At 38.7% G+C, this 26564-nt stretch overlaps 1 protein-coding gene across 5 annotated transcripts in view; it reads right to left on the minus strand.

The window, feature by feature from the left end:
* SLC12A4 (solute carrier family 12 member 4) overlaps positions 1-26564 on the minus strand; it is a gene marked incomplete at its 5' end in the record, with an annotated part of 50718 nt that overhangs the window by 18789 nt on the left and 5365 nt on the right. For 3 of the 5 annotated variants that reach the window (XR_014269643.1, XR_014269644.1, XM_082489657.1), the window contains 6 exons: positions 953-1194; positions 1630-1760; positions 2078-2132; positions 2692-2838; positions 9173-9304; positions 11439-11533. Coding sequence is in view for 3 of the 5 variants with exons in the window: in XM_082489657.1 (XP_082345783.1) it covers positions 953-1194; positions 1630-1760; positions 2078-2132; positions 2692-2838; positions 9173-9304; positions 11439-11533 (802 nt within the window). Of the gene's footprint in view, positions 1-952; positions 1195-1629; positions 1761-2077; positions 2133-2691; positions 2839-9172; positions 9305-11438; positions 11534-14949; positions 16160-26564 lie in introns of those variants that run through there. The other 2 variants (XM_082489659.1, XM_082489658.1) reach the window with 2 other exon arrangements.

Consider the following 26564-nt stretch of genomic DNA (forward strand, 5'->3'; position numbering starts at 1 on the left):
CGTTCAAGAACAATCCAAGAGATAATAAGGGGGAGGTAGAGACATTGTTTTATTTTTACCGCTGTAAACCTGCCACTGTTGTAAAACATTATAATCATTGGGCCCTAAATATCCAAAGGGAACACTTGAGGGTTGCAAGTACTTAGTTATGGTCACAACATTTTAAGATGTGAATAATTACGCAGACTCAACTCCTCTATTTCCATTCCATTCATCTCTTGTCAGCAGTATCAGGAAATACCGCTTGCATTTCTGGTAAAACATGCATCCACATTATTGCTGCTCCAGCTCTGAGTTTAAGAAACCATATTACATGTTCAACTGCCAACATGCCAAGGAATACATATTGTGTTCAGAGCAGAGCTGCTCATATGGCAGACTAACCTGCTTTCAGACCAAGGGGAAGCTTCACTGGAGCCTCAGAGTGGCCCCACCATCACAGCTCCCACATTCCTAAGAGATGCCCTGTTTCTCAGCAAGCAGCTGCACCACACCACCAGTTTCCAACCACGAAAGCAGCACCTCATGTCTGACTGGCCTGGAGAAAATGGACCTGCCAAACTGCTTCCTGCTGAGAAGGACTGTCATAAATAACCCAGCAAGATTCTTGCTGAAATTTAACTCAACAGCCATAGGCTAAGATACTGGATTGTCTTTGTAGGAAGCAGAGAAATGTCAGTCTCCATCAATCTGTATACTCACTACGAGACTTCGTTCTACCGAAATAGTTCAAGAATGTAATAATGCATTCCTTTTAGCCTAAGAAACTTCTATTCCGTGAGCTCTGCGTGTGGAAGACTGTCACTATGTACAGCTAAAAAAACCTGAAGTAATGCACAAAAAAAAGGTAGCTTTGACAATGTATTAGGCACAAGTTTTAAGTGGCTTCCATTGAACTCCACCTTCCAGACCTGTAGGCAGAGCTATACCCCCATCCAGAAATATTACTCACGGAAATTCAGGTGGATCAAAGATGGACTTGATAGCTCCAGCATAAATGGACAGTATGGATATTACTACGCAGGCCAAGAAGAGGGAAGCAAATTTGTTAACATATTTCACACCTACAAAGACCACCACTGCCATTAGGATGAGGAACAGAGTTCCATACACCCTCATGTTGTTTAGCATAGCGCTGGATGCATCATGGGCACCGGATGGATGAAAAATTGCTGCTTGTGGCACAATATATGTCTGAAACAAAAAGAAAGCAAGCTGAAAGAACACAGGAACAGAACTCTGCCTATATTACTGTCATGATCTTGTATCTATACTAGAAATGTAAATCATTTTCCCATTTGCAACATGCTCTTCACCAGGAATCTTCAGTTTATAGGAAAAGTCAAGGGATAACGCCCATTCTATTTAGTAGCACAACAGAGCCAACTTTATCAATGATGAGCATGTGTCTTTGATTAAGTCATACTTCCATCTACGTTTTCAGGAGAGCTTCCATTCTGGTTACACACAGAGCATACAACTTCCAAAGGGAAGCACTAGCAGTACAGAATTGGACACCGAGAAACCGGAGACCTTCTGGTCTCTACCTGTAAATGTGTATACAAATACTGGACACGAATACTGCGGTATTTTCTATGTGCTATTTGTCTTAAAAGCAGGACCACTCACCAATAAAATCTCAATGGCACCAAGGATATACATTGCTCCTGCAAATGTTGTTCCCAAATAAAAGCACAGCCCTACAGCTCCACCAAACTCTGGGCCTAATGACCTGGATATCATGAAATAGGAGCCACCAGCTATAAAACAAGAAAATGAGAGTAAAATTATCATTCATCTGTCGTTATAAATTGTAAAATATTCACAACAAGAAAAAAATTATACACTGTGTTTCTGCTTTTGTGGGGATTCAATTGAAGTATCTTTCTGTTAGCACAGGGGTAACTAAAAACCAAATAAGTTAATATTTAGCCTAATTGATACTAAGAAGAAATACTAGCTATAAAGTCAGGCTTTGTATCCTGGCTTAAGCAAATTTCTCTAGAATAAAACGCCATTAAGAGCTTATAGCAACTTTTTTTTTTAAAACACAAACAAGAAGTTTGCTAACACTTACCTGGAACAACACCATTTGTGGCAATAGCACTCATTGATATGGTTGTCAGCATAGTCTGGGGAAAAAAAGGAAAAGGAAGCAATTGCGTCAACAACATTTTTTAAAACATAACTTATTTCTTGATAGAGCAGAGATGCCACTGCATATAGGATACAATATTTCTATTTATTCTGCCTTGACACGTCATTATCTGAAAGAAAACAAAGGCAGCAGGAATTTAATCTTAATCTGTTGAGACTTCTGCTTGAGAGACGAGCACTGCTTTATCAGGTCAAATAATGGGTGTCTGCAGACAAAGCAGACAAAAGATAAAAGAACGCAGGTGTCCCTCCATCTGCAGAGATAAAATTCCAACAAAGGCTAGTCCAGCAAAGCAGGCACAGAAAATAGTTGTTTGCTGAACAAACACCAGTTTTAAGACTACACTAGATACAGTTTGCCAGTTTAGAAATATTAGTAAAAAGAAAAAAGAAATCACACGGCTACAAATATAGCAGAAGTGTCTGCATAAATCTGGGCTTGCTTTACATGTGCATCTACAATGCAACCTTTCCAAGTTTCTCAATGGTTTCACAGAGGTTACGTCACATGCATTATTTTACCTATATACTTACACAACAGCAGCAAAGTAATACAATCAGGAAGGACTGAAGAACTCCAGCCATTCCTACCATCCAAGTCAGCCGAAGGAAGAGAATAACCCCAAAGATATTCTGCATGCATGGTAAATACACCCCCATCAAGGTGCCCATGCTGGGTGACTGAAAAAAAAAAAAAATTCATTGACATTCATTAACTGGAATTATTCAAAGCATAGATAACCAAAACCACCTACAACTTGAGTTTTTCAAATGGTGGAAATCTAGGAAATAAGGTAGACATAAACAAATGCTATTGTTCTGGACTTCCACAAAACATGAAGCAAACTCCTAACACCAAACCTCTGAATTTCCGAACAGAATACAGAAACATACATGAACATACATGTATTTGTTTAATTGTAAAACCACAGAGTTTCTAGTATGAAATCTGTTGAGTGTTGTAGACCCTGAGTAAAGCAGATCCTACCCTGCTCCCCAGAGTTTACGAATCAGTTTCATGAAAAACACACTGTCGTGACATTGCAACTAGAAAAGATCTGGAAGCAATCTGGAGACACGCATAATCTATTTTCTGCCATTTTATATATTCCACATAAAACCAATGATTCTACCTTTCTTATTCTGAACTACTTTTGACACCGATAGAGAAAATACAAGTTAGTTACGTGACTTCACAGGAACTGCACATGACTGGCATTCAACATAATATCTTGTAGGATTCTCCTTTGCCCAAATAGTTATTGTCAGAGAATAGTCAGGTCCAAAACAATGATATCAAAGTGCCACTGATAAGGGTTTTATTTCAAGGAATAGAAATGTGTTCCCTGCACTGGCACACCTGGCACTAGCAGCAGTTCGGAGTCCTAAATCTGTGGTTTCCTGGCAAGACATTTCATTGCTTCTGCTTTCTGAGGTTTTCTTTTGCATTTAAAATTATACAGAATGCTGAAACATAGAGGGAATAAATAGTGTAACTTCCCGGAGGCTCATCCCTTTTCATACTTCTTTCTATAAATAAACCTGAATTCCAAAACATATTGCAGACAGACAGCATTTAAAGAACCTCACAAACAACCATCTAAAAAAAGGCTATTAAAGGGAATTGACAACACTTGTTCAAATTTGACTCCACGTAGCATTAACTAAATGCAAAAATAAATAGGTAACATGCACCCTATAAACAAATTAGTCATGAACCAAAAGCAACGGTACTTAAGACAACTATATTACTCAAAGCAATGAAATTATTGTCAAAAACTTTGTTCTTGCCTTGTCTTCACTATGGAAAAATGCAGTTACCTAATGTAAGTCAAGAGTGTATTTTATTATACAAAGCAAAATCTTAGAAAAATCAAATGGTTATAATATCACCAGGTCAAAATAAACAACCTCAGAATTTAGTGCGTCAATTTGCAATTACATGTTACAATTCAAAATCTGCCCTGCTGGAGGTGAAAGAAAACTGTGCCCAAGAACATGACCTGAACAGTTCTTAGAAATACCAGGAACTGCTGACTGATTTTTTTTAAGTCAGCTTTGAATTCCTTGTGTGACTAAAGCTAAACCAGATCAACCAGACTTTCCCCATGCACACTTCAACCTGGGTGAACCTCCTGAAGTAAACTGGACAACAAAACCACGTGCTGACGGTTTGCGATGGACTTACCCTATGAGACCTACCAGCATGGCGCCAGAGAGCAGGCACTTGGCTGCTCCAATGCCACAGTACAAAAAAAAAAAATCCCTAAAAGTTCACCTGCCATTTGTACCAAAATTACCATCCTACAGAACAAAGCTGATCAGCTTTGTCAAAATCGTGTACAAGGACAAAAGGAATTGTCTTCTGATACTAACAGAAAGGACACTTGTACATAAATATCCTGATCAGGGTAAGGTATACATTTTTAAACAAGTTATCCCAATGCTACACCGGAGGGGAATCTTCTCAGAGTATTCTTTATAGTCTACCTGTTTCCTCAAGAAGGGGAGGTTTAGACAGTTTGGTTTCAAACACCTTCATCTGATTCACATTGTGTCTTCAACTGCATAAGGATTAACTGAGAAAGGACTAAATACTGTTGGCAAGCACTGGGCGGATTTTGCCTATTGTCACATTAATGTCCTCTCTGCCTCTCTAAAGAGACATTCCACATAATTTTATCATCTATCTGACCACTCAGCCATCAGTCACCTCCCTCACAGTGTCTCTGAAGAGAGCAGCCAGTATCAAGTGAATTTATCAGATGTGTGGCTATCTCAGAGGTAAAGGAGTTTCTAAGAGTTTGTCAAAACCAGCATGTGGGAAAAGGAAAGAAGACCAAGCCATTGCTCCTACACAGGAGAAACAAGTGGAGCACAGTTACTATACATGCTATATGCCAGTTTTCCAAGCACTATCAAAGCAGGTGAGTTTTCAGCCTGCTCTTTACACATCTCCCGACACCTGCTTCCTTTGCGTAAGAATTCACCTTAGCTCTGCTCGTTCCTATTTTCTGCCCTCAGTGGCCCCTGCAGCTTTTTACTGTTCATCATCTCCTCCCCCTCCCTCTTAAGTGGCCTCTTATGCATATCAAGTTCCAAGCTAACTTCAGCCACACAGGAAGAGAAATTGGGCATTAATTGTATAGTTCTGAGACTCCCGCAGCGCAGAGCAGCCTAGGAAATGCATAAGTGTCCGCCCGCAGACAAAACCCAAGCCACAGTATTACTAAGTGTACCTCAGGCATAAGAGTTTACTCTGGATTTTCTTACCCTGTGGAATAAAAAAAATACCAGCAGGAAAGAATGATCCACAAATACTACCTGAACCAGCTTGTTCACAGCAATATTTAACACCAGTAGTCTGCAGTGACTTGACCTTTTTTTTATAGCATCTCATAACCAGTTAGTGATAGTGCTGAAGTCTAAAGAGAATGCAAGCTGAAATAAGAAGGGAATTATGTTCAAGTCTCAACAAACGAAAAAAATTAAACACCCCATGCTGCATAAAGGAAGTAAAACACAAAGCCATTTTGAAGAACGCTCTTTTAGATCAACAAAGAATGGCCAGAAAAATCTCGAAAACAGTCTCAATTTCAGTGATGCAGATCATGTTTCGGTTCACTCTAATCAGCTGCAGACACATAATTGATACAAATATTGATCTGAGTCTGAAGGACACCATTTCCATTGTGCCTGTGGGATGGGTTATCAAAGCACTTGGCTGCGGGGCTCAGGGACATTGATCAGTAATGACAGCTCTGGTTGCTCTGCAGAATGAGGACAGACAACAGCACAGAAATTAACTGCCTTATTAAAGATACATAAACTAAAATAGTTTTTTTTTTCCATTGTGAGGAAGGGATATTTTTATAGCACTGCGTCTATTAAGTGCTTTGATACAAGACTGTATTTAGAAAAGATAAAAAGCAACCCAATTTCTACCCTAGTACATGGAGTAGCATCAATTCCATCTGATGTGTATGTAACACAGAACACTACTATCAAAAATACTTAATGTGAATGCTGAAACAGGGTAATATGTTTGTATTAAGCAGTTTTGCACTGAAATTGTCCTGATCTTCATTTGCATCTTCCACAAACTCTGCAGCAATTATTCCAAGAGATTAGAAGGGGGATACTCACATAATATATTTTTCAATGCTTATTGAAACATTCAGGTCTCTTTTGAGACCACTGTAGAAAGCAGGTGCTGACAACAGTGATCTTCACAAGCTAATGCACATCGTTCTCTAGTCCTTTAAGATTAAATTTTGGAAGAGAGATGTCATTTTTCGATACTGCCCCTTGGAGATTAGGCCCTTTCATGTGCACACAACTGCCTTGCCTCTTTCTTTTTCTTGTCTGTGGTTTTTTGTTGGTTTGGGTTTTTTTGTGGTTTCTTTTTGTTTCTTTTCTTGTTTGTTTGTTTTGAATGGACATGATTTGGCAGGCAGGGGTGTGCTAGGTCACAAAAAGGTATTCACTGACAGACCTGTCTCACCTGCTCAGATAGAGAATTATATATTCACTTAGTGAAAGGACTGCTTTCTTCATTCAGTTTTTGAATACCAGATCTAGAGTCTGCTCACTCTCCTTGCTCCAGTTCTTGTCTTTAGGTTGCCAATTCCAGTAAGTGATGCATCAGGACAGGCAGCTTACCTTTTGCCACACTGGCTGGGTACGTATTTGCTGAGTGTACCCAGTATAGTATTCAGCAACGAGTCAGTTAACAATGCCGGCACTTAAAAACAGAACCTGCTATCATGCTGGGGTAGATCTTCATGCTTCTGTACTAATGCCTAAATGGGAAGTATATGGTAACAGCAGTGCATTGATTTATACTTCAAAGATGATTAGAACAAATGTGTAGAAGAATCCCATTTGCATAGTTTCTGGATACCTTCAATCCACAGCATTGTACAGCTACAGCTTTTGAATTTCCTGGTTTTAGTGGTTATAATTATTGGCCACATTACGATTTAATCTTCTTACATTCGACAAGATGTTTAAAATTTCATATTTCTTATGACAAGAGAGGGAGAAGAAATTCAAGCTACAGTTATGATATTGCAGCTGATATAATTTATGCCAGAGACAGACATACTAGGCAGAGATTCACTAAAGGAAACTGCAGTGTTTACACAGAAAATACTGAGATATTAACACAGGATGATATTGTCACTTTTGGAATGGTTACCCAACCCATTCTACAAAAAACATCTGAAGTCTGCAAACGCACATTTTTGGGACACAGGAAAGCATAATTCAGGACAACGTGGGTATTAAGCCCAAACACCATAGAAGCACAGGTTTAATATGGACAATAGTCCTTTTTTTGTGGCAGTAAACCGTTTGAAAATATGCAAGTGTTTACATAAATCATATCTAGATGTAGAAATATTAACACCAAACCTTACATGTTATTCTACCAGGGATTTAAAAGAACTTCATGGTTTCCTGTTATTTGCCCCCTTTTTTACCTTATGAAGCTATACTGCATTTGCTTTAACCAACTTTACACTACAGACCCATCACCAAATTCTTTTCCAACAGAGAAGTAAGTGACTAGCTTTCAGATTAGACTGCATCTTACCCTGGTATTCTGGCCAGGCAATTAATAAGGAAATAAACAGCAAAAGTGATCAGAACTTTCTCAAAATAGTAAGGACTGCACCTATTGTATATCCCTCCATTCTACCTTTGTTCAATCTGCTTTTGATGGGAAGAGGCTGAAAATTATTTTAGGTTATGAAATAACACCATATTAACAGCTCATGTCTGACACTCCCAGCAAAAGTGTGCTAAACCAAAGATGCAGCTGACATTTTGTATTAGTAATGCGAAGGTAAAAACTTTGCACAGACTCAGCAATTAGCGTAACACCAAGTACCACACAAAAGAAATTCACAAAGTGTTTATATTACTTTTTTAATGTAAGTTTATAGGACTAGAACACATTACTGCATCTAGGCAACCGTCAGTCAGTCTTACAATGATGTCATATTAACCACACCGTTCCACCACTTTAGTGCATGTGGTCTCAGATAAAATTGAATGTTAAGCTTAATGTTGACTGAACAACTTTGTTAACCCCAGTGTAAAACCATGCAGAGTAAGGAATAGGAATGTAAGTGAGCTGGAATCCGGCTTTCAGCATGGGGTAACATGCATTCTTTCTGAGGACAATGTGCTGTTTTTCAACATTATCACTGCCATCTCTTTCTGAAACAGCTTAAACTTTGACAGGGCAGTACTACAAAATCTGTAGAATTCAAGTGCTATCTTAGTTTTTTTGAAAACTTTCTTTTGACAAAATTTGCAAGCAAACTGACAGGCCTGGAACTGCCATAAAATGCAATCGTACCACTTGAGGGTTTAGCACTAACCGAAACACTTCCCTGACTGCAGGAGCACTAAGAAGAGCAGTTAGAACACAGCCCTCCTGATAGAAATCTAACTCCCAACAATCAAACCCCACCTTCTACCTTATTACAAGGCCAGCCCACATGGCTAACCATCTAACTGCAGAACCTTTGGGGTAGAATTCAGTTGCCTAAGTGCCTAACACCAGAATGACACTTGAGCTGCCCCAGGGCGTCCAATCTGACCTCCACCCACCACTCTAGAAGGGTGTTGTCTCCTGCAAGTCGTGTCTCATACCTACCGGGCTTGTAGAGATGTGTCGGATACTGCTGGGTAGCTAAAACAGCACTAGGAAAAAGCTGGGGGTTTGTTTTGTTGTTTATTCGATTCACCACTAAAAACCTATCCTCCTTATCTAAATCCATATCAAGTGTATGTAACTGCACTGTAATGCACAGTGCTAAACCACTACATCTGCCCCAATTCATCAGTAACATTTGGTTACCTACAGAGTTCTATGTTATTTTTTCCAACACCGTCATGGCTCCCAACAGAGGTTAAGGTAAAGCAGAACGGAGCCCAGCTCCCCAAAAACCACAGAGGGAATCATCCCGTCCATCAGCTGGCACTGGAGAGAATCTTTACTTACTTTTGATACTTTCTTCTTCGAGCCATCAGTACTTTCTGCTTCTTCATGTTCCTTAACACCTTGCGTAAGATTTGTGTAGTTGACCAACTTGCCAAGCAGAGACGACACTTTTGGTCGTATATCAAGTTCTTCCTGTGGAAGAAGACAACCAGTCAACTTCTGCAATTCACAGCATTTACAAAGAGTGGCTGGGGTCATGCCTTCCTTGGCATGCCTGAGGCTGCCAGGGAACACACCAGGAAAATCATCCAGGGAATATTTTGTGCCTGAACCACTGATGAGAGGATTTCATTTTCTGAAAGAAGGGCAAATCTGACAGGACAAGGCTGTGCCAACAGGTCTGCACTCTTCTCCTTAGGTGCTGAAAAGCATGAATTACAGCAATAAGGAAGTCGTCCGAAGCCTTAGGACTGTAAGAAAATGGACTTGTACACCTTGCATGTATCTCTAATGTCAGCTTACATCAACAAATATACTTTTAAAAAGGTCAAGTTGCCAAATAAATCAGAGATTTAGTGATTAAACTCTGCATGCATGCACTCTGATAATTTTATTACATTTTTCAAACTATGTAATATAATTTATGTGGATCTACATAAAAATCCCAAACACCACATGTATGGAGGCCTCACACCTTTACATTCATCCCATCCAACTTACGTTTCTGAAAGAAAGTTCAAGGTGAAAAAAGAAAAAAATCAGAAGAAAACCATTCCATTCCCCTTTCTCTTTGAAATTAAAATGTCTTACATGTCTAATTGCACAGTAAATAATGCATGGTAAAGAGAAACAACTTTCTACACAGGAAATAAAACCCGATTAAGATAGATTTCACTCTCTGAAGTTCTATCGCATTCTCATGTATCATCACAAACAGTTTCTGGGAGGATCAGTAGCACCATGTGCTTTGTACCTGATGTCACAAACTGACCCCAAATGTCCCTTTTTTTATTCCTTCCTCTGATCTCATCTGCAGTTCACATCTTTCAAAGCCTGATTATGATTCCTTCCAGAAAGAGGTTGAGGCAATAGATACTTCCTGTTCAATTAAGCAACATGGGCTTAGGGATGCTACCTGCTTCTCCTCCTCCTCTTTAGTACAGAAAGAGCGTGCAGCCCTGGTGTGCTATTGTGTTATTGCTTATGAAAAAGGTGTGTGTGTGACTAACAGCAGCCATGCCACAAGTGGCCAACTCTTCATGATCTGCAAGTGAGTTTATGCTGATGACAGATTTACCATGACTTGGAGGGAGGAGACACTACAGCTGGCAGCATGCTTCAACGTCTTAGCTCAAGCACGCTGCCTGCAAACACAGTTGTAGCATTTCCACGGTGAGTTCCTATCTAGCAGCAGGTTAGTTAGACTTGTCCAGGCTTCATGCCATGCAGCTGAACTTTGCAGGCGCCAACCTGGCGGGGTGTAGAGCCAGCTCAGGCTGCCCCACACCGAGTTCCCAGAACGGGAAATACTGGGTACATGTTGCCAGTATTGCTGTACAGCTGTAACTCAGAAGCCCGGCTGGAAAGCAGCTGCAGAGCCATACAGAGACCCTCTCCACCACTCCCCAGCACCTGAGCTTCTAAAAACATTTTTTAGAAACTTGGTCTTAGCACACCATGACATATTTGCAGCTAATCCAGTGCCAGTGAGGTGAGGATGTGGAGGAGGATTCTGCTGGACTTGGTGTGGCTGCAGCTGGCCTCCCGCATGACAGTCTGGTCCTCCTTACTTCCACACAGACACAGCCATACCTCTCTGCCTCGCAGCCCCAAGTGTTCATAATACCTGAGCTTTTTCATCACACGGGATATCTCTGCCTACTGGTATCTCAGACGACAGACATACACCCACAAAAAAGCAGGTGGGGGCGAGATCAGTATTACAATTGCACTATATCAGTAATAAAGGATACGCAGGCTAATCAGAGAACCTTAATTTAGGCACTCTCCTACAGAATAACATTGTCCTTCTTAGCACGGTAAATCAGCCTATGCTAATTTTTCACACTGACTAGCCCACAGTGCACCAGTTTCACCATTTGAATTACTCAGGTCACCTCTAGTACCACTGAATTTTGCTACTTTGTGCACATGCTCCCAAATACACCAATGGCTCTTAGATTTGCCATGCAGTGAGAGTTAGGTACTGACCCACTGCCTGGACCTTTGCAATGTTTTGTCTTCCACTTAACGCAACGTGCTCAATCCCTCCCATCTTGGAAGATCCCAAATCACATTAGAAGTATGAAAAACAGTTAGAAATTACCTCAAACAAGGCCAGATTTCTGTCATAGTAATCACCTCCCTTGCCAGCTTCTGAAGCGTTCAAGAAAGGACTGTTTTCTTTATGGTTGCCATGACCTGCAAAGAAAAAAAGCAGCAGGTTTTGATAAGAGAAAGACAGAGTTTGTAACCTTGACAAAAACCATAGGGAATAAACTTGTTTGGTCAACTAAATCTGCTTGTTGTTAGTATCTGAAGTTATGCAACGTTATCAATATCAGGTGTTACTCTCAAGATAGAGTTACTTCTATTTCTACTCCTCCGTTTTCATGAAAAAAAAGAATAAAAAGCCACCTCAAAGTAAAATTTACAAGTAGGGTCAGTAAGAGCTACAGCACTATCTGTGCCTTTATTCTCCAGCGTTCTCTTTTATAACTTTTTCTTATATAGAACAGTGACAATGAAGAGAGAGTTCTCATGCACTTAGAAATCATTACTAATGCTAAGAGCAACTTCTGAGCACTCTGTCCAAATGGATCAGGTAGAATTAGTAAGACTGAACAATTCAATGACTAGATTCTGTTATTACAGTACAGGTGAATATCAACCAAAGCCCCCCCTTTTTGTTGTTGTTGTCGGTTTCTTACTATGCCCACTAATCCTAGGCATCAAATGTGCTCACTTCATGATGTCTTTACCCTGACTGCATTTTGAACATTTAGAGGGGGCACTCCTCAGATCCCTCTTAAGCTTTTAAGTTAAAACCTAATATCAGGTACAGTAAAAACAAAGCATTCACATCTGCAATGAACAAAGTTAAAAAAAAATATAACATGGAAAATCAGTAGAGCTTTTTTGTAACAGTATCTTTTTTTAAACAAAAGTGAGGGCACTATAGTATAAAATCATCTCTGGAGGGAAAAAAAAAAAAAAAAAGATGAAATTGATTCCAATATTCAGAAGTTCTCAGACTCCCATTATACCACGCTTGACAAAGAAAAATTCCTTTCTTTTCCCTGTAACTCTTCACTCCCTGCTCTTTCAGCCAACAAAAACTAAAGAGATTTCCAAGAGTATCTCCTTAAGAAAGGATCAATCCAAGGAATACTTTTCGCTTAATTTACAAAAAAAGTAACCACTAAAGAAGTTTAAAATGAAAGAAAAAAATTATTATCTCAAATGAAAATACTGCAAGTTAAAGAAGTATTGTATGCTGAATACACAAAAAGCAAAAGATTAAACAGCTGGATTTTTGGTGCATATTGTCAATGATTAAGGTAATCAATTCAACAAGGCTACACTACATTATTTTAATATAATTGAAGTGAAAGTATCTCTGTATTTTGAAATCTCAATCAACTTACAAAATGAATGTAACAGGCAAACAGAAGACTCCTCCCCTACACACAGTGATCAGCATGTACCACATTGTTACAAAAGTAATTGCTACAAGGGAGAAAATGATGAGAAAGTTCAGTCCTATTCTTACTGAGGGGAAGGGATGCATGGAAAGAGGCACAATTTGCTAGAAATTGATGTCAGGTGCTTTGAACAAAACTGTTGGAAAAAACAATATTCACAAACAGCAGAGGTTTTTTTAAGTTTCTGGAAGTAAACACTTAGCTGACCAAAAATACTTGTAGATAGCAGTCTGCTGTTTTTTTGTGCCTATTGCTTTTCCCACAGCTCTGCAACTAATACCAAAATGGTAATTAGCAGCTGCCTTGCACAAGGGGCCTCAGCTTATTTGCTGACCCCCCACCTACATGTAAGATACACTCACATTGTTGTACATTGTAGAATTTTTTGCACAACTTGAAAAATATCAGTAAGCTTAGCAACACAGCATCAAAATAAAATGTTTATCGACTTCAGCAAAGGTTACTAAAAAAAAATCTGCAAAAGCTACTTGCTTGCTGTATTTGTTATGCCTATATTGTCAGAAGGAGTATACAAGATCAATTTTGTTGCAGTATGTACTGTAAGCTGTGCTGCAGTCCATTCTAGCCTATTGTGGTTGAAGTACATTTGTGATTTTTGCTGAGGAAATAGTTATCCGCCATACAGGTTTCACTTGGTAAATTGGACACAAGTGCAAATGATAGTGACAACTTCAACAGAAATAACATCTACTTGATTTTTCAAGACTTTCATCTGTACAGTATCTTCTCGTTATTACACTTACCAAAGACAACAAGGTCATGAGTAACTTTGTTTTGTTTTCTCATTTCCTATACACTAGCTGAATGTTTGAAAAATATCAAAGGTGTTTTTTTTAAATCACTCAGTGATTTTTAAATCAGTTCTTTGCTGCCTTAGTTTTCCTTGTTCTTCCATCTACAGACGCAGATTACCACTGTCTCAAAAAAGTATAACGGGCGTTCCTTTAATCTTAATGCTTACAGAAACTCTTACCCTTTTTATGTATAAAATCACACTTGTCAAGATAACTCACACATTCAATCACAGATTTTTACATAAGATGACAAGTATTTTGCTCTTTCAAAATGTCAAGCCCCTCATTACCGTCATCGGTATGCCCTATCCTTAGTGAAGAAAGGTTACTTCATATCATCTTTCTGAGCCTGACAAAGACCAGTTAATTGGCATTACTTTTTAGATGCATTTTCATTTTACCCCCAGTAAATTTTTCACAATTGGTCTCTTCAGAAGCCCTCAGAAAGAGCTTCCAGCTCCTTTCTCATTCTCTATTTGCATTTTCAAGCATCACCCAATTCCTTCCCATTAGACTTTCCCTCTGAATTCGACTCCTCAGTATGCTTGCTTTATACATCTTCTGGCACACAGGAAGCCCAACCAAAGCAAACTGCAATACAAAAGTCAGTAGAACTAGTGACTGGAAATAGAGTATTGTTTTTGCAATTGCTAGGGTGCGCTTTTCCCTCGATGGAAAAGTTCAGATGATAGAGAAATACAGCTAGCTTTCTACCACATTTATAGCATTAGCTCCACTATCCTGAAACTATATACAGATTATGAATTACTAATGACAATGCAAAAATAAAAGTGAATGGTCAAACTACACGATTCTTCTGATCCAATGAAGTGCCACATGAATCACCCTCTCAAACACTGTACGCTTTCAAGGGGAAGCAAAGGAGTGTAAGTTTATAGTCAAGTTCTTTACAATGACATGCTATTTTAACTTCGCCAATATGTAGAACTGGGTGCTGTGTAGTGTGTGCCGATTCAAGAGGACTGCTTCATTGCTAAGTTAAATACAGCTAATTAAAGGATAGCCAAAATCACCTTCACCAGTTTCCCATTCGGTACAATCTTTACTTTTCAGACACATCCTAAATCACAACATTGAAGTGTTCATCTCATTTTTTCTCTTTGCACAGTCTATTTCCAATTTCATGAGACAAAGCTATGGCAGATGACCATTTCCTCACCAGGAATCACAAATGTACTTTGACAAAATAGAACAGAATGGACTGCAGCACAGTATATAATATGTACTGCAATAAAAGAATTTGTCTAATATATTCCGTCTGCCAATGAGCAATACCAGCAGCTTTAAAGAGACTTACTTGCATGGGAAGAGCTTGTTATCTCCATCAGTTTTGGAAGAGAGCGGAGGTGACCTCGGAAAGCTACTCCAGGGAATTCTTGCCCCAGCTTCACACGAGGACAGTTTACATTCTGAGGCATGAAGTCTCCTGGGCAAGCACCATCTTGTGACATGCGTACGGTTTTCCACATTCTTAGTTATCAAGTCTTTGGTCTTGGATAGTAGCTATGTGGCGTTAGTTTTCATCAAGCAAGATTATTTTGCAAGGAACATTTCTTAAAGAGGGAGCTAAATACTCTGCAACAGAGAATAATTTATTTACCTTAGTCCCTAATTAATCTCCATTTTTGAGGCAGGCAAGCTATATTCCAAGTAGGTTAATGTTTCCTCTTCACTTGTTTCATTGCTTCTCAGTCTTTGTTATCTTTTGATAATGAAGGCATTTTATTTCTGAATGCTACCGGTTCTTTTCCAAACCAAATAATTCTACTTGCAGCCACCACTACAATTATACAGTTTATCTAAACATTTCCACCGCAGTTCCCTGAACTTTTAGAGCTCCCCTACTCAGGTACGGACAGAAGTCTGTACAACAACGTTCCTCATTGTGTGGGTCACCTGAGTTCCATAAAACAACAAAGAAGGTCCATGGAACAAAACCTAAAAATTCTAAGTATGCATACTCCCATACATGCAAACACACAATCCCAAGAGACAGGATAAAAGCAATAAATGGCTGTCCAAACTTTTATCTCATTGCCACGAAAAAACACTGTGACAAAACCATACCGGATAGTCTACTGACTGTTTTTATTTTGTTCTTCTCCAAAAGGTTTATGTTGTCTTAATTAAAAAAAAAAAAAAAGATGAAAAACACAGATGACAGCATTCACATTACTGCTTTCCTTCTGGCAGGCAGTGAGGCCAGAGAGACTTGAGCATGCCGAGCACAAGTCTTCTGTGCAAGCCAATGTGTTTTCTTTAGTAACTGAGGGATGAAAACCAGAATTCAGTGAGAACGACAGACAAACATATATGAAAGTAACTATAAGAAAGAAAGATTAGTGAGGATAAATGAAAGCTGAACAATTAGGCACAGTGAGACTATCGTAAAGAAAGACCATGAAGCTTCACAGTGATAAAAGTCTACTCAGACAGACTACTAAAAGAAAACCAATCATCCTTGCAAGAAGGTGGCAGAAGTGTCTGCATGACTCGACCTGTCAAAGTTTTATTCTCCTCTATCGTCAGTTTCTGAACTCCCTTAGAGAAAACTACCACTCCTCTAGTTCATCATGTTCAGTTAAGTAAGTGGAACTTAGTACCTCTTAAAACTACTTCAGATCTCTCCATTTGCACATGATTAACTCAGAGACGCCCACCTAGTTCTTAGGGAGGCTCTATCTACCTGACAAGTTAAGGCATGCTGAAGGCGCAGATGGACATGGTCTGACTAGCTTTAGTCTAGCCAGCACAGGTAACGGGAGCAATGAAAATACACTAATGCTAATTAAGCTGCAATAAAGCTTAAAACATTTAAAAAAAAAATAAAATTCCCAAGATGGTACAGTGATTACAAACTTATGCCACTTTGCTTTTACAGGCACTTATCTGAGCTAATTAAATGCAAGTAGGTAGAGGCACATACACCACGCTCCCATGACATCTCCACTTCCAGAGGAATGCAGAGACTCTCAGACACGCTTCGCAATGCAGGCAAGCTGAACAAAGCTCTGGGGCATGGCTACAGCCTGTGATGATGGCACAGTTTCCATAATCCTCCCTGCCTGAAATATCAAGAGCTAAATCTTAACTGAGGGGCTAAACGTCTTCAAAGAACTTCCACACGAATCAGAGTACAAATCAGAGTTAGAACTGAAATGCTAGGCTTGACAAAGAAAGAAATCCATTGGTTTATTTACCTTTTTGTAACTGACAAACAGCAGGTATTTACTAGAAAACGAGCTCAAAGGAAAGCCCAACACTCCTCCCCTCAATATAATCTAATTTCTGAAGCATCATAAGAGCTAATACGTCACTTGTAATTGTACTATGCGTGTACAGGCTCCTTTGTGTACACCACAGTAAAAAAAAACAAACGTAATGAAATAGCAGCTAACACCACTTGTTTCTGTCATTCAGATGTTATTTTGCATCACTGGCCACAAAGCCTGTAATAGCTAGGGACAAAACCGAGCCATTTTCACACACAGAAAACATTATTTAATCTTCATTTTTTTGTTAATTAAAAAAAAAACAAAACAAAACAAAAAACAATCATTTATTTTTAATATTCCATCTACAAATAACACTGGAATCTAAGATTAGAAATCAGAGTTGATACCCAAGCAGTCGGCACGGGATTCCTTTAACCTAATTTCAGCTATCTAAACAGCAGGCAGTTACATTCAACTAATCATCTAGGCTTGCTTTTTACTCAGAAAGAGATGGCTCAATTAGCTGATCCCTGGAGCGCCTCTCCTGTACTGCATCTTGGCATGTTGCAAATTACCTCTAAAGAGAACCTAACTTAAATAAAAAACTAATTTATAGAAGGTTTAAGGTATGCAGAATTTATCCCACTTGGGAAAGCCAGTTAGTTCTGTTCCAATTTATTCATGCTTTTCCAGATTTTGAGGTGTCAAGATGTTCTGAAAATTTCTACACAACTCTTAATTACGCCCGAATTCAGTTTGACTTTTTGACCACAAAACCAAAATAGGTTTGCTACACTTACAGTTCTCACAAGACCTAGAAGCAAATGAATACACTTAAGATAGGTACTCTACAAGAAAAAAATGTTAGCGCAACAATGGGATTACGGCAAACAGAAATTATTTTCAGGTAGAATATTTCTTCCTTGCATAATCAGGTAATTTTATTAGTCACAACATTAGTTCTGAAGACATTTATTCACAGCCTTAAGGATAAAGTTTTAATTTAAAACGCTGTCCACGTCCATTTTTATTACACTTTGGGGTTTTGGTGTGTTTATTTCTACAAAAGAAACTGTTTTAACACAGTTCTTGAGAAAGCACTTGCCAGATGTTAACAATGATACTACTTTCCCCAAATATCTGTATTGTGAGATAAAACTTGGTTCCCTGCAAAAACTGTGGTATGTTCAGATAGCATTCTTCTCATCGGCCACCAGCAACAGTTTTGCAGAACTCAGTAGTGCTGAAGAACAGAAAACGCTAAGCAAGTTTCTTGGCCTTTGCTAGTATTTCAAGAACCCAGATATCTCCGCATTTCAGCGGCTAAGCATTCAAGAGTATCACTGAAATATTTCAAGAGACTGTCATATTAAGAAGATAAACTAAGAAACACGGAGACGACAATTTGATTTCAAATACATTCTAAATGTACTCTATTTATGTGGTTTCTCACATGTGGCTGGGACAAACAAAACTCTTATTCACACTCAGAACTGTTAGGAAATCTCTTTCTTGGTTCATTCAGGAGACTATAACAAATTATTCAATTTACAATTGTATTTTTGCAGACATCACGATCTATAAATTTAATAAACAGAAATCAGATACGGTTTCTTTTCTTAAATTATTCACTTTCAACTGCTTACCAAAAATCCTAAGCCAGGATCAGTAATGGTCCAAAGTAGAGATCTTATTTAAAAATAATAATATAAAAAAAGGACAGCCTATTAGAAATGTTTCTCCGTTCATGGACAACACACAGCTAGCAAGAAACATGAAGCATTTCTAAAATGAAAATTCTGATTACAAATTCATTTGTGGCAGCAGAACAGGCAGCTGACATCACAAATCTGAGAACGCACAATACTTTTTTCACTTTAGCTACAAAGTAGGCAATATTATCCAAAGTACTTCTTTCATGCAAAAATAGAAAGTCAAGATTTAAGATATAACTTTCAGTTCTTTCAAAACTGAGAACAAGAATTTTGTTAGCTTAGCAAAAGACTAATAGTGACATTCCAAGGGTGGATTTATTTTTTTTATTAGGAGTATTATATTTACATCAGAAATGGCAGAAACAGGAAGAAACAGGAAGAAAAACAGCATTGCATCTAGTTAGATAAAACTCACTCACACTGAAAGCTACGGATTGGTAATGAAATAACTAACTGAAATCTGTTCGTGCCAGTTGACTTAAGACCTTGGGCTACCAGGTCTTTTTCACTGAAGGTGGCAGAAAGCATGAGCTGTAAATTCCAGGCTGACCCAGTATTTTATGAAAATAAAGGCCAAAGTTGCAGCAGATAACAACTCATACAACACTAAGGCTGTATGAGAGGAAAGAATAGCAGAATGAAAGGACGGATCTTTACCTGGATAGCTTTTAGGCAGCAAAGAGACCCTCTGTACTTTAAACATAGGCTTACACTATCAGTTACGCTGACGAAACTGAACTCTCACATGCCAGACCCAGACACACGCTTCCATCAGAAACTGCAGCTTACGGCCAAACTATTGACACGCATGGGTATTTCAAGAATAGAACGTGTTCATTCCCTATTTTGAGATACATACATTATTTACTGCACTGTTAAATTGACACTGTCATTAAAGTTTTGAGTTTACTGAACTTTACCCAACAAGTAAAGCTGTGCTTCTTAAATTCATTAAACACTACACAACAGATACCATGTACATATTTATAACCAGCGACAACTTTGGCCTCTACAGAAGTGACAAAAACAAAGCATAGTTTTACCAAAAAGTAAATTACAAAGCTGTATTGTTGATAATATGTTAGTTCCTCTGTAACAGTTCCGAGTTCTAAAGACTGCCTTTGTTTGTGCTCTGCATGAAAGAACCAGCCAAAGCTTTCCCAGAAAACAACCTGTGCAACAGTTAGGCTGCACCAGAGTACAGGATTAAATGTACAATTAAGCACAGATCTTTGATTTATCCCTAGGTAAACATGGGTGAAGTTACTATCAGACTTCTACTGTACTTTGCAAAACTAGAGAACAGCTTTACCAATCAAGTTGACTGATACTACACAACTCAAAGGATTGAGCAATTTAATAATCCCGTGTTTCAGAAAGTGCAATGATTTTATTCTTCAGTTAAGATGAACTGACAATTTCGGAACACTATAATCCTTTGTAGATATTAATATCAACATGAAGTACTTACCCTTTAGCAATAGCTCTTTGCCATTTTCAGTAATTTGGTTTACCATTATTCTTCTTTCTGGTCTTAGTACCTGCTTTAGTAAATGCCTTCTCTGTGAATTCCTGAGGATTGGACAAGTTTAATAATATTGTATTCCCAAAAGAACTCTTTTCCACCTTCTCTGACAAACTGACTGCTGGATGCAATGCTGAATGGGACTGATCTCTTTCAGGAAGCAAAAGAGTTTCTTACAGAAAGCTAAGCCGACGCTGATATAATCCCGGCATTATAATCCTTTCAACACTGAGAAAATACACAAGTGTCAGGATTTTACTGAAAATGCAATTTGTGAAATCCAAACCCAGCCACATTTAAGAGGCACGTTGCCAGCTGTTTGCACACTGATTTAGAAAAGTGCGTGCCACAGATCTGTTGCTTGCTGAGTGTGTAATCAGAGAGTGTTTTAAACCTGCTAATGGCACGAAAGTATGGCTCTGTGACGTTAGCCCTCCAGGCATTTCAGCTTTCAAGTGAAAACAGTGATGTATTTCTTTCCATCTTCAATACTTTTTAATATGATTACCCCCTAATGGATGAATCATATGCAAGATCACAAAAAAAAAAAAAAAGCATCAGCATGATGAAATGGAGGTTTATATAAGATATATAAGTAAATACTAACTTAATGATTCTAAGCACTTCGTCATTACCAGAACTCACTCCATTCTGCTCATTCATAAGGAGCTCCTCTGGATACCAGCACACACCACACTGAGACTTATCTATGTTATACAGTAGGTGCAATCACCAAGAATGCCTATGTAATTAAAGATGCCAAGTCACTTTTGAGAAATCGGATTTAGGAATTCACATCACTTAGGAGCTTTCATAATATAATTTGTCATTGCCAGCTGAAAAAAACACTATAAAAACAACCTTTGTGCTTCACTGTAATCCACTTCAGAGGTTCTTTCATGTGGAACGACTCCAAATCATTTCTCACGACTATCCTCCCTGAAACTCTGTCCCTTCACATGCATGAAGGCACCTCAGATACAGCACATCCTGTATCAAAATATAGGGAGAAGCATTGTAGCATTTTCCCTGCCTCAGGAAAAGCCTCCTACCTCGCTGTAAAATGTTCTCACTTTCTCTGTGAGACAGCAACATACATCTACCACACCAGCATGCAGATTCCATGCAATACTCAATTTACCTTTCTCTCTGATACCAAATATGGCTGCACAGTAAGAAAGATGAGAACAACAACAACAAAAAATCCAAACTCAAAAAAAACCCAAAAAACAAAAAACACACCACACACAATTGCAGACATATTTGCTCCCTTCTCCAGCTCAATATGTGCTAAAAAACAATTGTACAGGCACAAACCATGGAGTGAGAACAAGCAGATGGGAATGGTGACCATTAAGAAAATAATACCACCAGCTCAAAAAACTTCCTGCAGGAAACAAGTGGAAATAGAGGAGAAATGAGCCAGGGTGCTAAGTATCTCCAGGCATACTGAAAATACCAAAAAAAGGAGGTTTAATTATTTTGCACATTTCAATGTATGTACATTCTATGCATTACATACAATGTACATTAACAGACATCTACTATTGATTCCTGGAAGACAGTAGAAAGGCAAGTATAATCAGTTACAGCTTATTGTGAAGCCCTGAATGTTTTATTAAAGTTTTCTTTTAACTCATATAGAAAGTGCTGAATACTACATTTTTCTTACATTTGAGAAGTATATTGTTCCATGTGAAAACAAAGTGTGTGAGAGGGTTTTTTTTTTAACTAAGGAAAAAAGAAAAGAAAAGAAAAAAAAAAAAAAAACACAGAGAAAGACAAAAAAACCCTAAGCTTGTATATGCTCCAAGGATGAAGAGCTGACATTTCCGTGTAAAGTACTACAAACAGCCAAAAGCCACTGTAACTCCGGTCATAATACTTAAAGAAAGTACAAGTCAGCATGAGACTTCTCCAAGCAAAGGGAAGTCACTCCATCCCATCGAATATTTTCGAGGGTGGAGAGCGCTCTGACATTGCACATGATAAGCAACAAAACACGGTACTTGCAAAATACATACATTCAAAGAGACATTTATAAAGAGCTCACAGGTCTTCCAAAATAGAACAAAATATTTCACACTGTGCAACACAGCACAGACCAAGTCAGATATCTGGTGAAGCCACCGGGGCTTTTATCATCATTTTACAAAAAGTTCATCCGTTTGTAATAGCATCAGAGCAAAATGAGTACAGCACAGAAGCTTACAGAAACTCTTTGAGGACCAATGGGCAACATCAGACCACTTGTCTTCTGCTCCACCAGTCAGGAATTAAATCAAGCACATGCAACAGAATCTATGTCAGAAGACACTCAGAGACACGGTGATCTTACTCCTGCTAAATGTATGCTTCTACCTCAAAGTCCAAAATACAATGTCTTAAAAGAGCAAAGGCAGATATTGCAACTAAATTATTCTGTGTGTTGCCTTGAGCTACAGCTTTAAAGCTCCCTGCACATATGTTAAAAGACATCTTAACACAAGGCAGAGAATGATCACACTATCTGGCTACATAGTATTGGGATCTACCAAACTCAGCTTAACTATACCTCCCTCCATGTTTGGCTGCAATGTCCCTGAAATTAATCCCTGACATTACTACCCCATTCTCTGGAACATACAGCCACATCAAAAGTGAATAGTTTGTGTCTGCTTAGGCAAAGTAGCCAAGATGTTAGCGTGGAATTTAATCTGGATAAGGTCGGCAAGGGTTGGCTTGTGATGCTTTAGAAACAGCTCTGCCCTGGAGATCACGTCCCAGTACAGGGTGCAGAACACAAATATGAATCAAGGGAAAGGAAAGGATCCTGTTAGGGGGAGACAGGCAAGTGCTATTGCTGCTGAACACTTCATATTGTAAAATCACAGACTGGACAGTGAAAACCTTAGCAGAAGAAAGCTGAAAATATTCAGGAGCAGTAGGTTCTTAAATCAGACCTGTAAGACTATTAAAGAACCTCCACCTTTGTCCTTTACATCAACTCTGGATACAAATATATATTGTGGCAAGTAGTAGTAAAAGTGATGACAGTTATATTATTTAGAAGTGGATCAGGAAGGCAAAGCTCCGGAATGCAAAGGTAGAAGGCAGAGGAGAAACAGCAATGTGCTGTCCTCCATCAGAGACAGCAGCAACTACACTGTCTTCTTGAATTGCTCCAAGTCCTGACTCAGATCTGACCTCCTACATGGAAATCCAGAGGTGGACTTTGCACACAATAACTAAGCTAAGGGCTGCTCAGCTTGCAAGCACAGACAGGGTCATACCACAAAGTAGCATTGCCATAGATAATTTTATGAAAAACAATTATACTCCAGGGCATAAAAAATGTGTTTGACTGCAGCCATCAGCAATTTAAAGTATGCAAGAGCAAGTCTCAGCAAGTCCACCCTCTTAGGAGTTACCCTAACTCAGCAAATGGGTAGTTTCTAATGGCAGATCATAAAATCTTTTTTTTTTTTCCCCTTTGACCTGGAAGTGAAAGGCAAAAGTTTGGATGGTCTAACCGGCTTCATGATAAGAAGGTATCTACAATGATTGAATGATGTTCTAAATCCCTCAGATAAACACAAGAAGTTGCTGGCTACTAGGAGACAAAAATGAAGGTTGGCAATTAGACTGTAAAAAAAAAAAACAAACAAACAAACAAAACAAAACCACATACAGTTTTGTTCTCGCATAATTAGCTTGAACCTATACATAGCACATCATGCCCCTGCCCTAAACATGGAGCTCTGCGTCATCTCTCCTCTCCCAGGATCTTGTTATACAATATCTGCTACGGTTCCCTGCAAGCCAGCTTCCAACATCAGCTTACGGTTTTGATTCTAATTTTCAAAGTAATCAATGGATTGCATCCTAACTATATTATAGGCCACAAGTCAATCAATGAAAGACTTGGGCTTCTAGGACAATGCAGGTCACTCGGGTGGAGCAGGGAGAAAGGGGCAAATTAAGCATTCTGGACTTAAGGGGATGGACCTGTGGGACAACCTTCCAGGGAACATTAGGCAAACCCAGAATCCGGATACCTTTGGAAACGCTGCTAAATCATGCCCTACGCAAACGAGCTTTCCGGTTTCCTGTCAGAGCACTGTGACCACCAATACAAAGATGGGATGATGACTGTCCCCCCACCAGTACCAGCAACCTCCTCCTTCACCCCTTGCCTCAGCTGTCCAGCCCAGCCTGGCACTGGCCTCTCATCTTCTGCTCAGCAAAATGCCATTTCATTTACATTTCCAACAAGTCTTAGGCTGCCTCTAGCCAGCAAAGCATAGCTAACTTGGCGAAACTGCCAAGTTATCAACCTTTCCCATTCATCCATAAGCTAATTGAGTCAAAACTCTTTTTGGGCAATTAGCTCTTTATTCTGCACGTTGAACTCCACCTCTCTGTCCTACAGAGCAGAATGAAGATCAAAAGATGATTAAGAAAAAATTCCACCAAGTACCTTTAATAGCAACAAAAATTTTGAAAAAGATGTATTCCCAGAACTGTTCTAACTTATACCTCTGTTGCTCAGACATGAATTAAGACTGCCGGAAAGTAAACAGTCATCTTTTCCAGGCCAAACCTAATACCTACCACAAAATCTAAAGCCCTATTACATGACCTATTAGGAAAAAATGCTACTCCTGTAACTCCAGTAATTTATTTTTATGGTTCAGAAGTGACAGTTTGGGACTCAGGAAACAATGTTTAAAATAAGAGTCACTCGGGACAAATAGGCAGCAGACAGCCTACAAAATAACCTCCGGATAGGTACGCAGAGGATGGCAGAAGAAAGGGGACCTGTACCACATAACAGTATACAAAATGCTATCATATCCAAAATCCAGAGAAGTTTGCCCTACCTGCATTATAAGAGCTGTATTCTTCCTGGTCATGTAGACGTTTTATATTTAAAGACAGAACATATTAAACGTATTTGATTTTGCTAAAAGACTAATACTTTTTGTGTATGGTATTTTGTTATTTTGCTTGCTTAAAAAGAAGATATTGTTTGCTTAGTGTTCACCACAGCAGCCACAGTGAAAGATGCACAGTTCTCCATGCATGACAAAATCCAAGTATACTGAAATAAATCATCCAAAGCAGCTCAACTGAAAGAACAAGAACAGTACTACTCATTGCTAAGGGATCACTTGGCATCATTTAAACAGATGCCTATTGAAAACTAATAATTAAGAAAGAGATTTCACTAAATCAAACAACAAAAAAATACTGAAACAGTCTTATCTGTGAGAATAAAAGTCAGCTTAGTACAATGAAGAGATTCAAAATTTCTGATTCAAAGGTTACTGAAGACAATGGAAACATTCCTAAAACATAATTCCAATAGATTATAGATCATGTCTTAAGGTGGTGCATTTTTTTCTCTGTAGGTCACAGATCGAAGTACGTAAAGAAAAACCCTTGAACCAACAGGTTGAAGACACATACGCTTTGATGGAATAAATCTTGCTCCCCCATATTGGTGATAATAGCAATTTTTCTGTGATATAAATCAGTCTGAACATTAAATTACTTGCTACATCATAGTCAAGAACAGGTGTCAATCTTCGACTTGGTCTTGGAAGGGGAAACTAATCAAATGCAGCTTTTCTCTCCTGGTGGCACTGGGTGTCCCCCATTCTGTTGCATGCTCTTAAAAAGAAAGTGGTGATGACTAAGTTTGATCTTCCCCAATGTTGTTGTTCTTTAACTTCATCAAACTGCATTTATTATGTTTGGCTACATTTCCTAGTCAATGAGGCTGCAAAATACCTTAATCTCCATTGCACATAGGACTTCAGAGCAAAAGCCAAACTGAAACTTTATATAGAAGATCATGCAAAAATGTGATCCTTAATTTTGCTGCAGTGCGGTAAAGAAAGGAGATGTCAGTATTTTATTTATGGAAGTGAAACACTGAAGAAATTTGCAAGGACAAATTGAGTAAACTACACACAGATCAATTTTATACAAGAGAGATGCACTACGAACACAATATAAAAAACCCAACAATTCATTGGAATTTCTTAAAACAATATAGCTTCAGCATGTAAAAAAATCCCCAAACTTAGTCTCAACTCAAGTTTGAAATGGGCACTTAGCAAGGCAAAAGGAGCAAGCATTTGCAGGCAGAATTAAATAGAAAATCCATGTCTTTTCATGTGCAATTGCTTAGCCTTCCAATACAGGTGTTCTCCAAAACACAAAAAAACAGCACCTACAAAAGACCAGCAGAGGATTATTTGTGTTTTTTATCTTCTCTTAGTTTTTTGTAACATACAGAATCACACATACACAGTTATGGGAGTTGCTTTCAAATCACTTCGACATATCACAAAGATCCTTCCCAGAGCTTTTCCAAATAACTGAAATACCAGAGAACCCACAAAAAGGCCTATGTTTTTCTATATTTAGCTAAGTCTCCTGGCCGCCAGCAGCTGGCACCAAGACCCCC

Source organism: Vanellus vanellus, assembly GCF_965231255.1.
Source record: "Vanellus vanellus genome assembly, chromosome: 12".
Lineage (NCBI taxonomy): Eukaryota > Metazoa > Chordata > Aves > Charadriiformes > Charadriidae > Vanellus > Vanellus vanellus.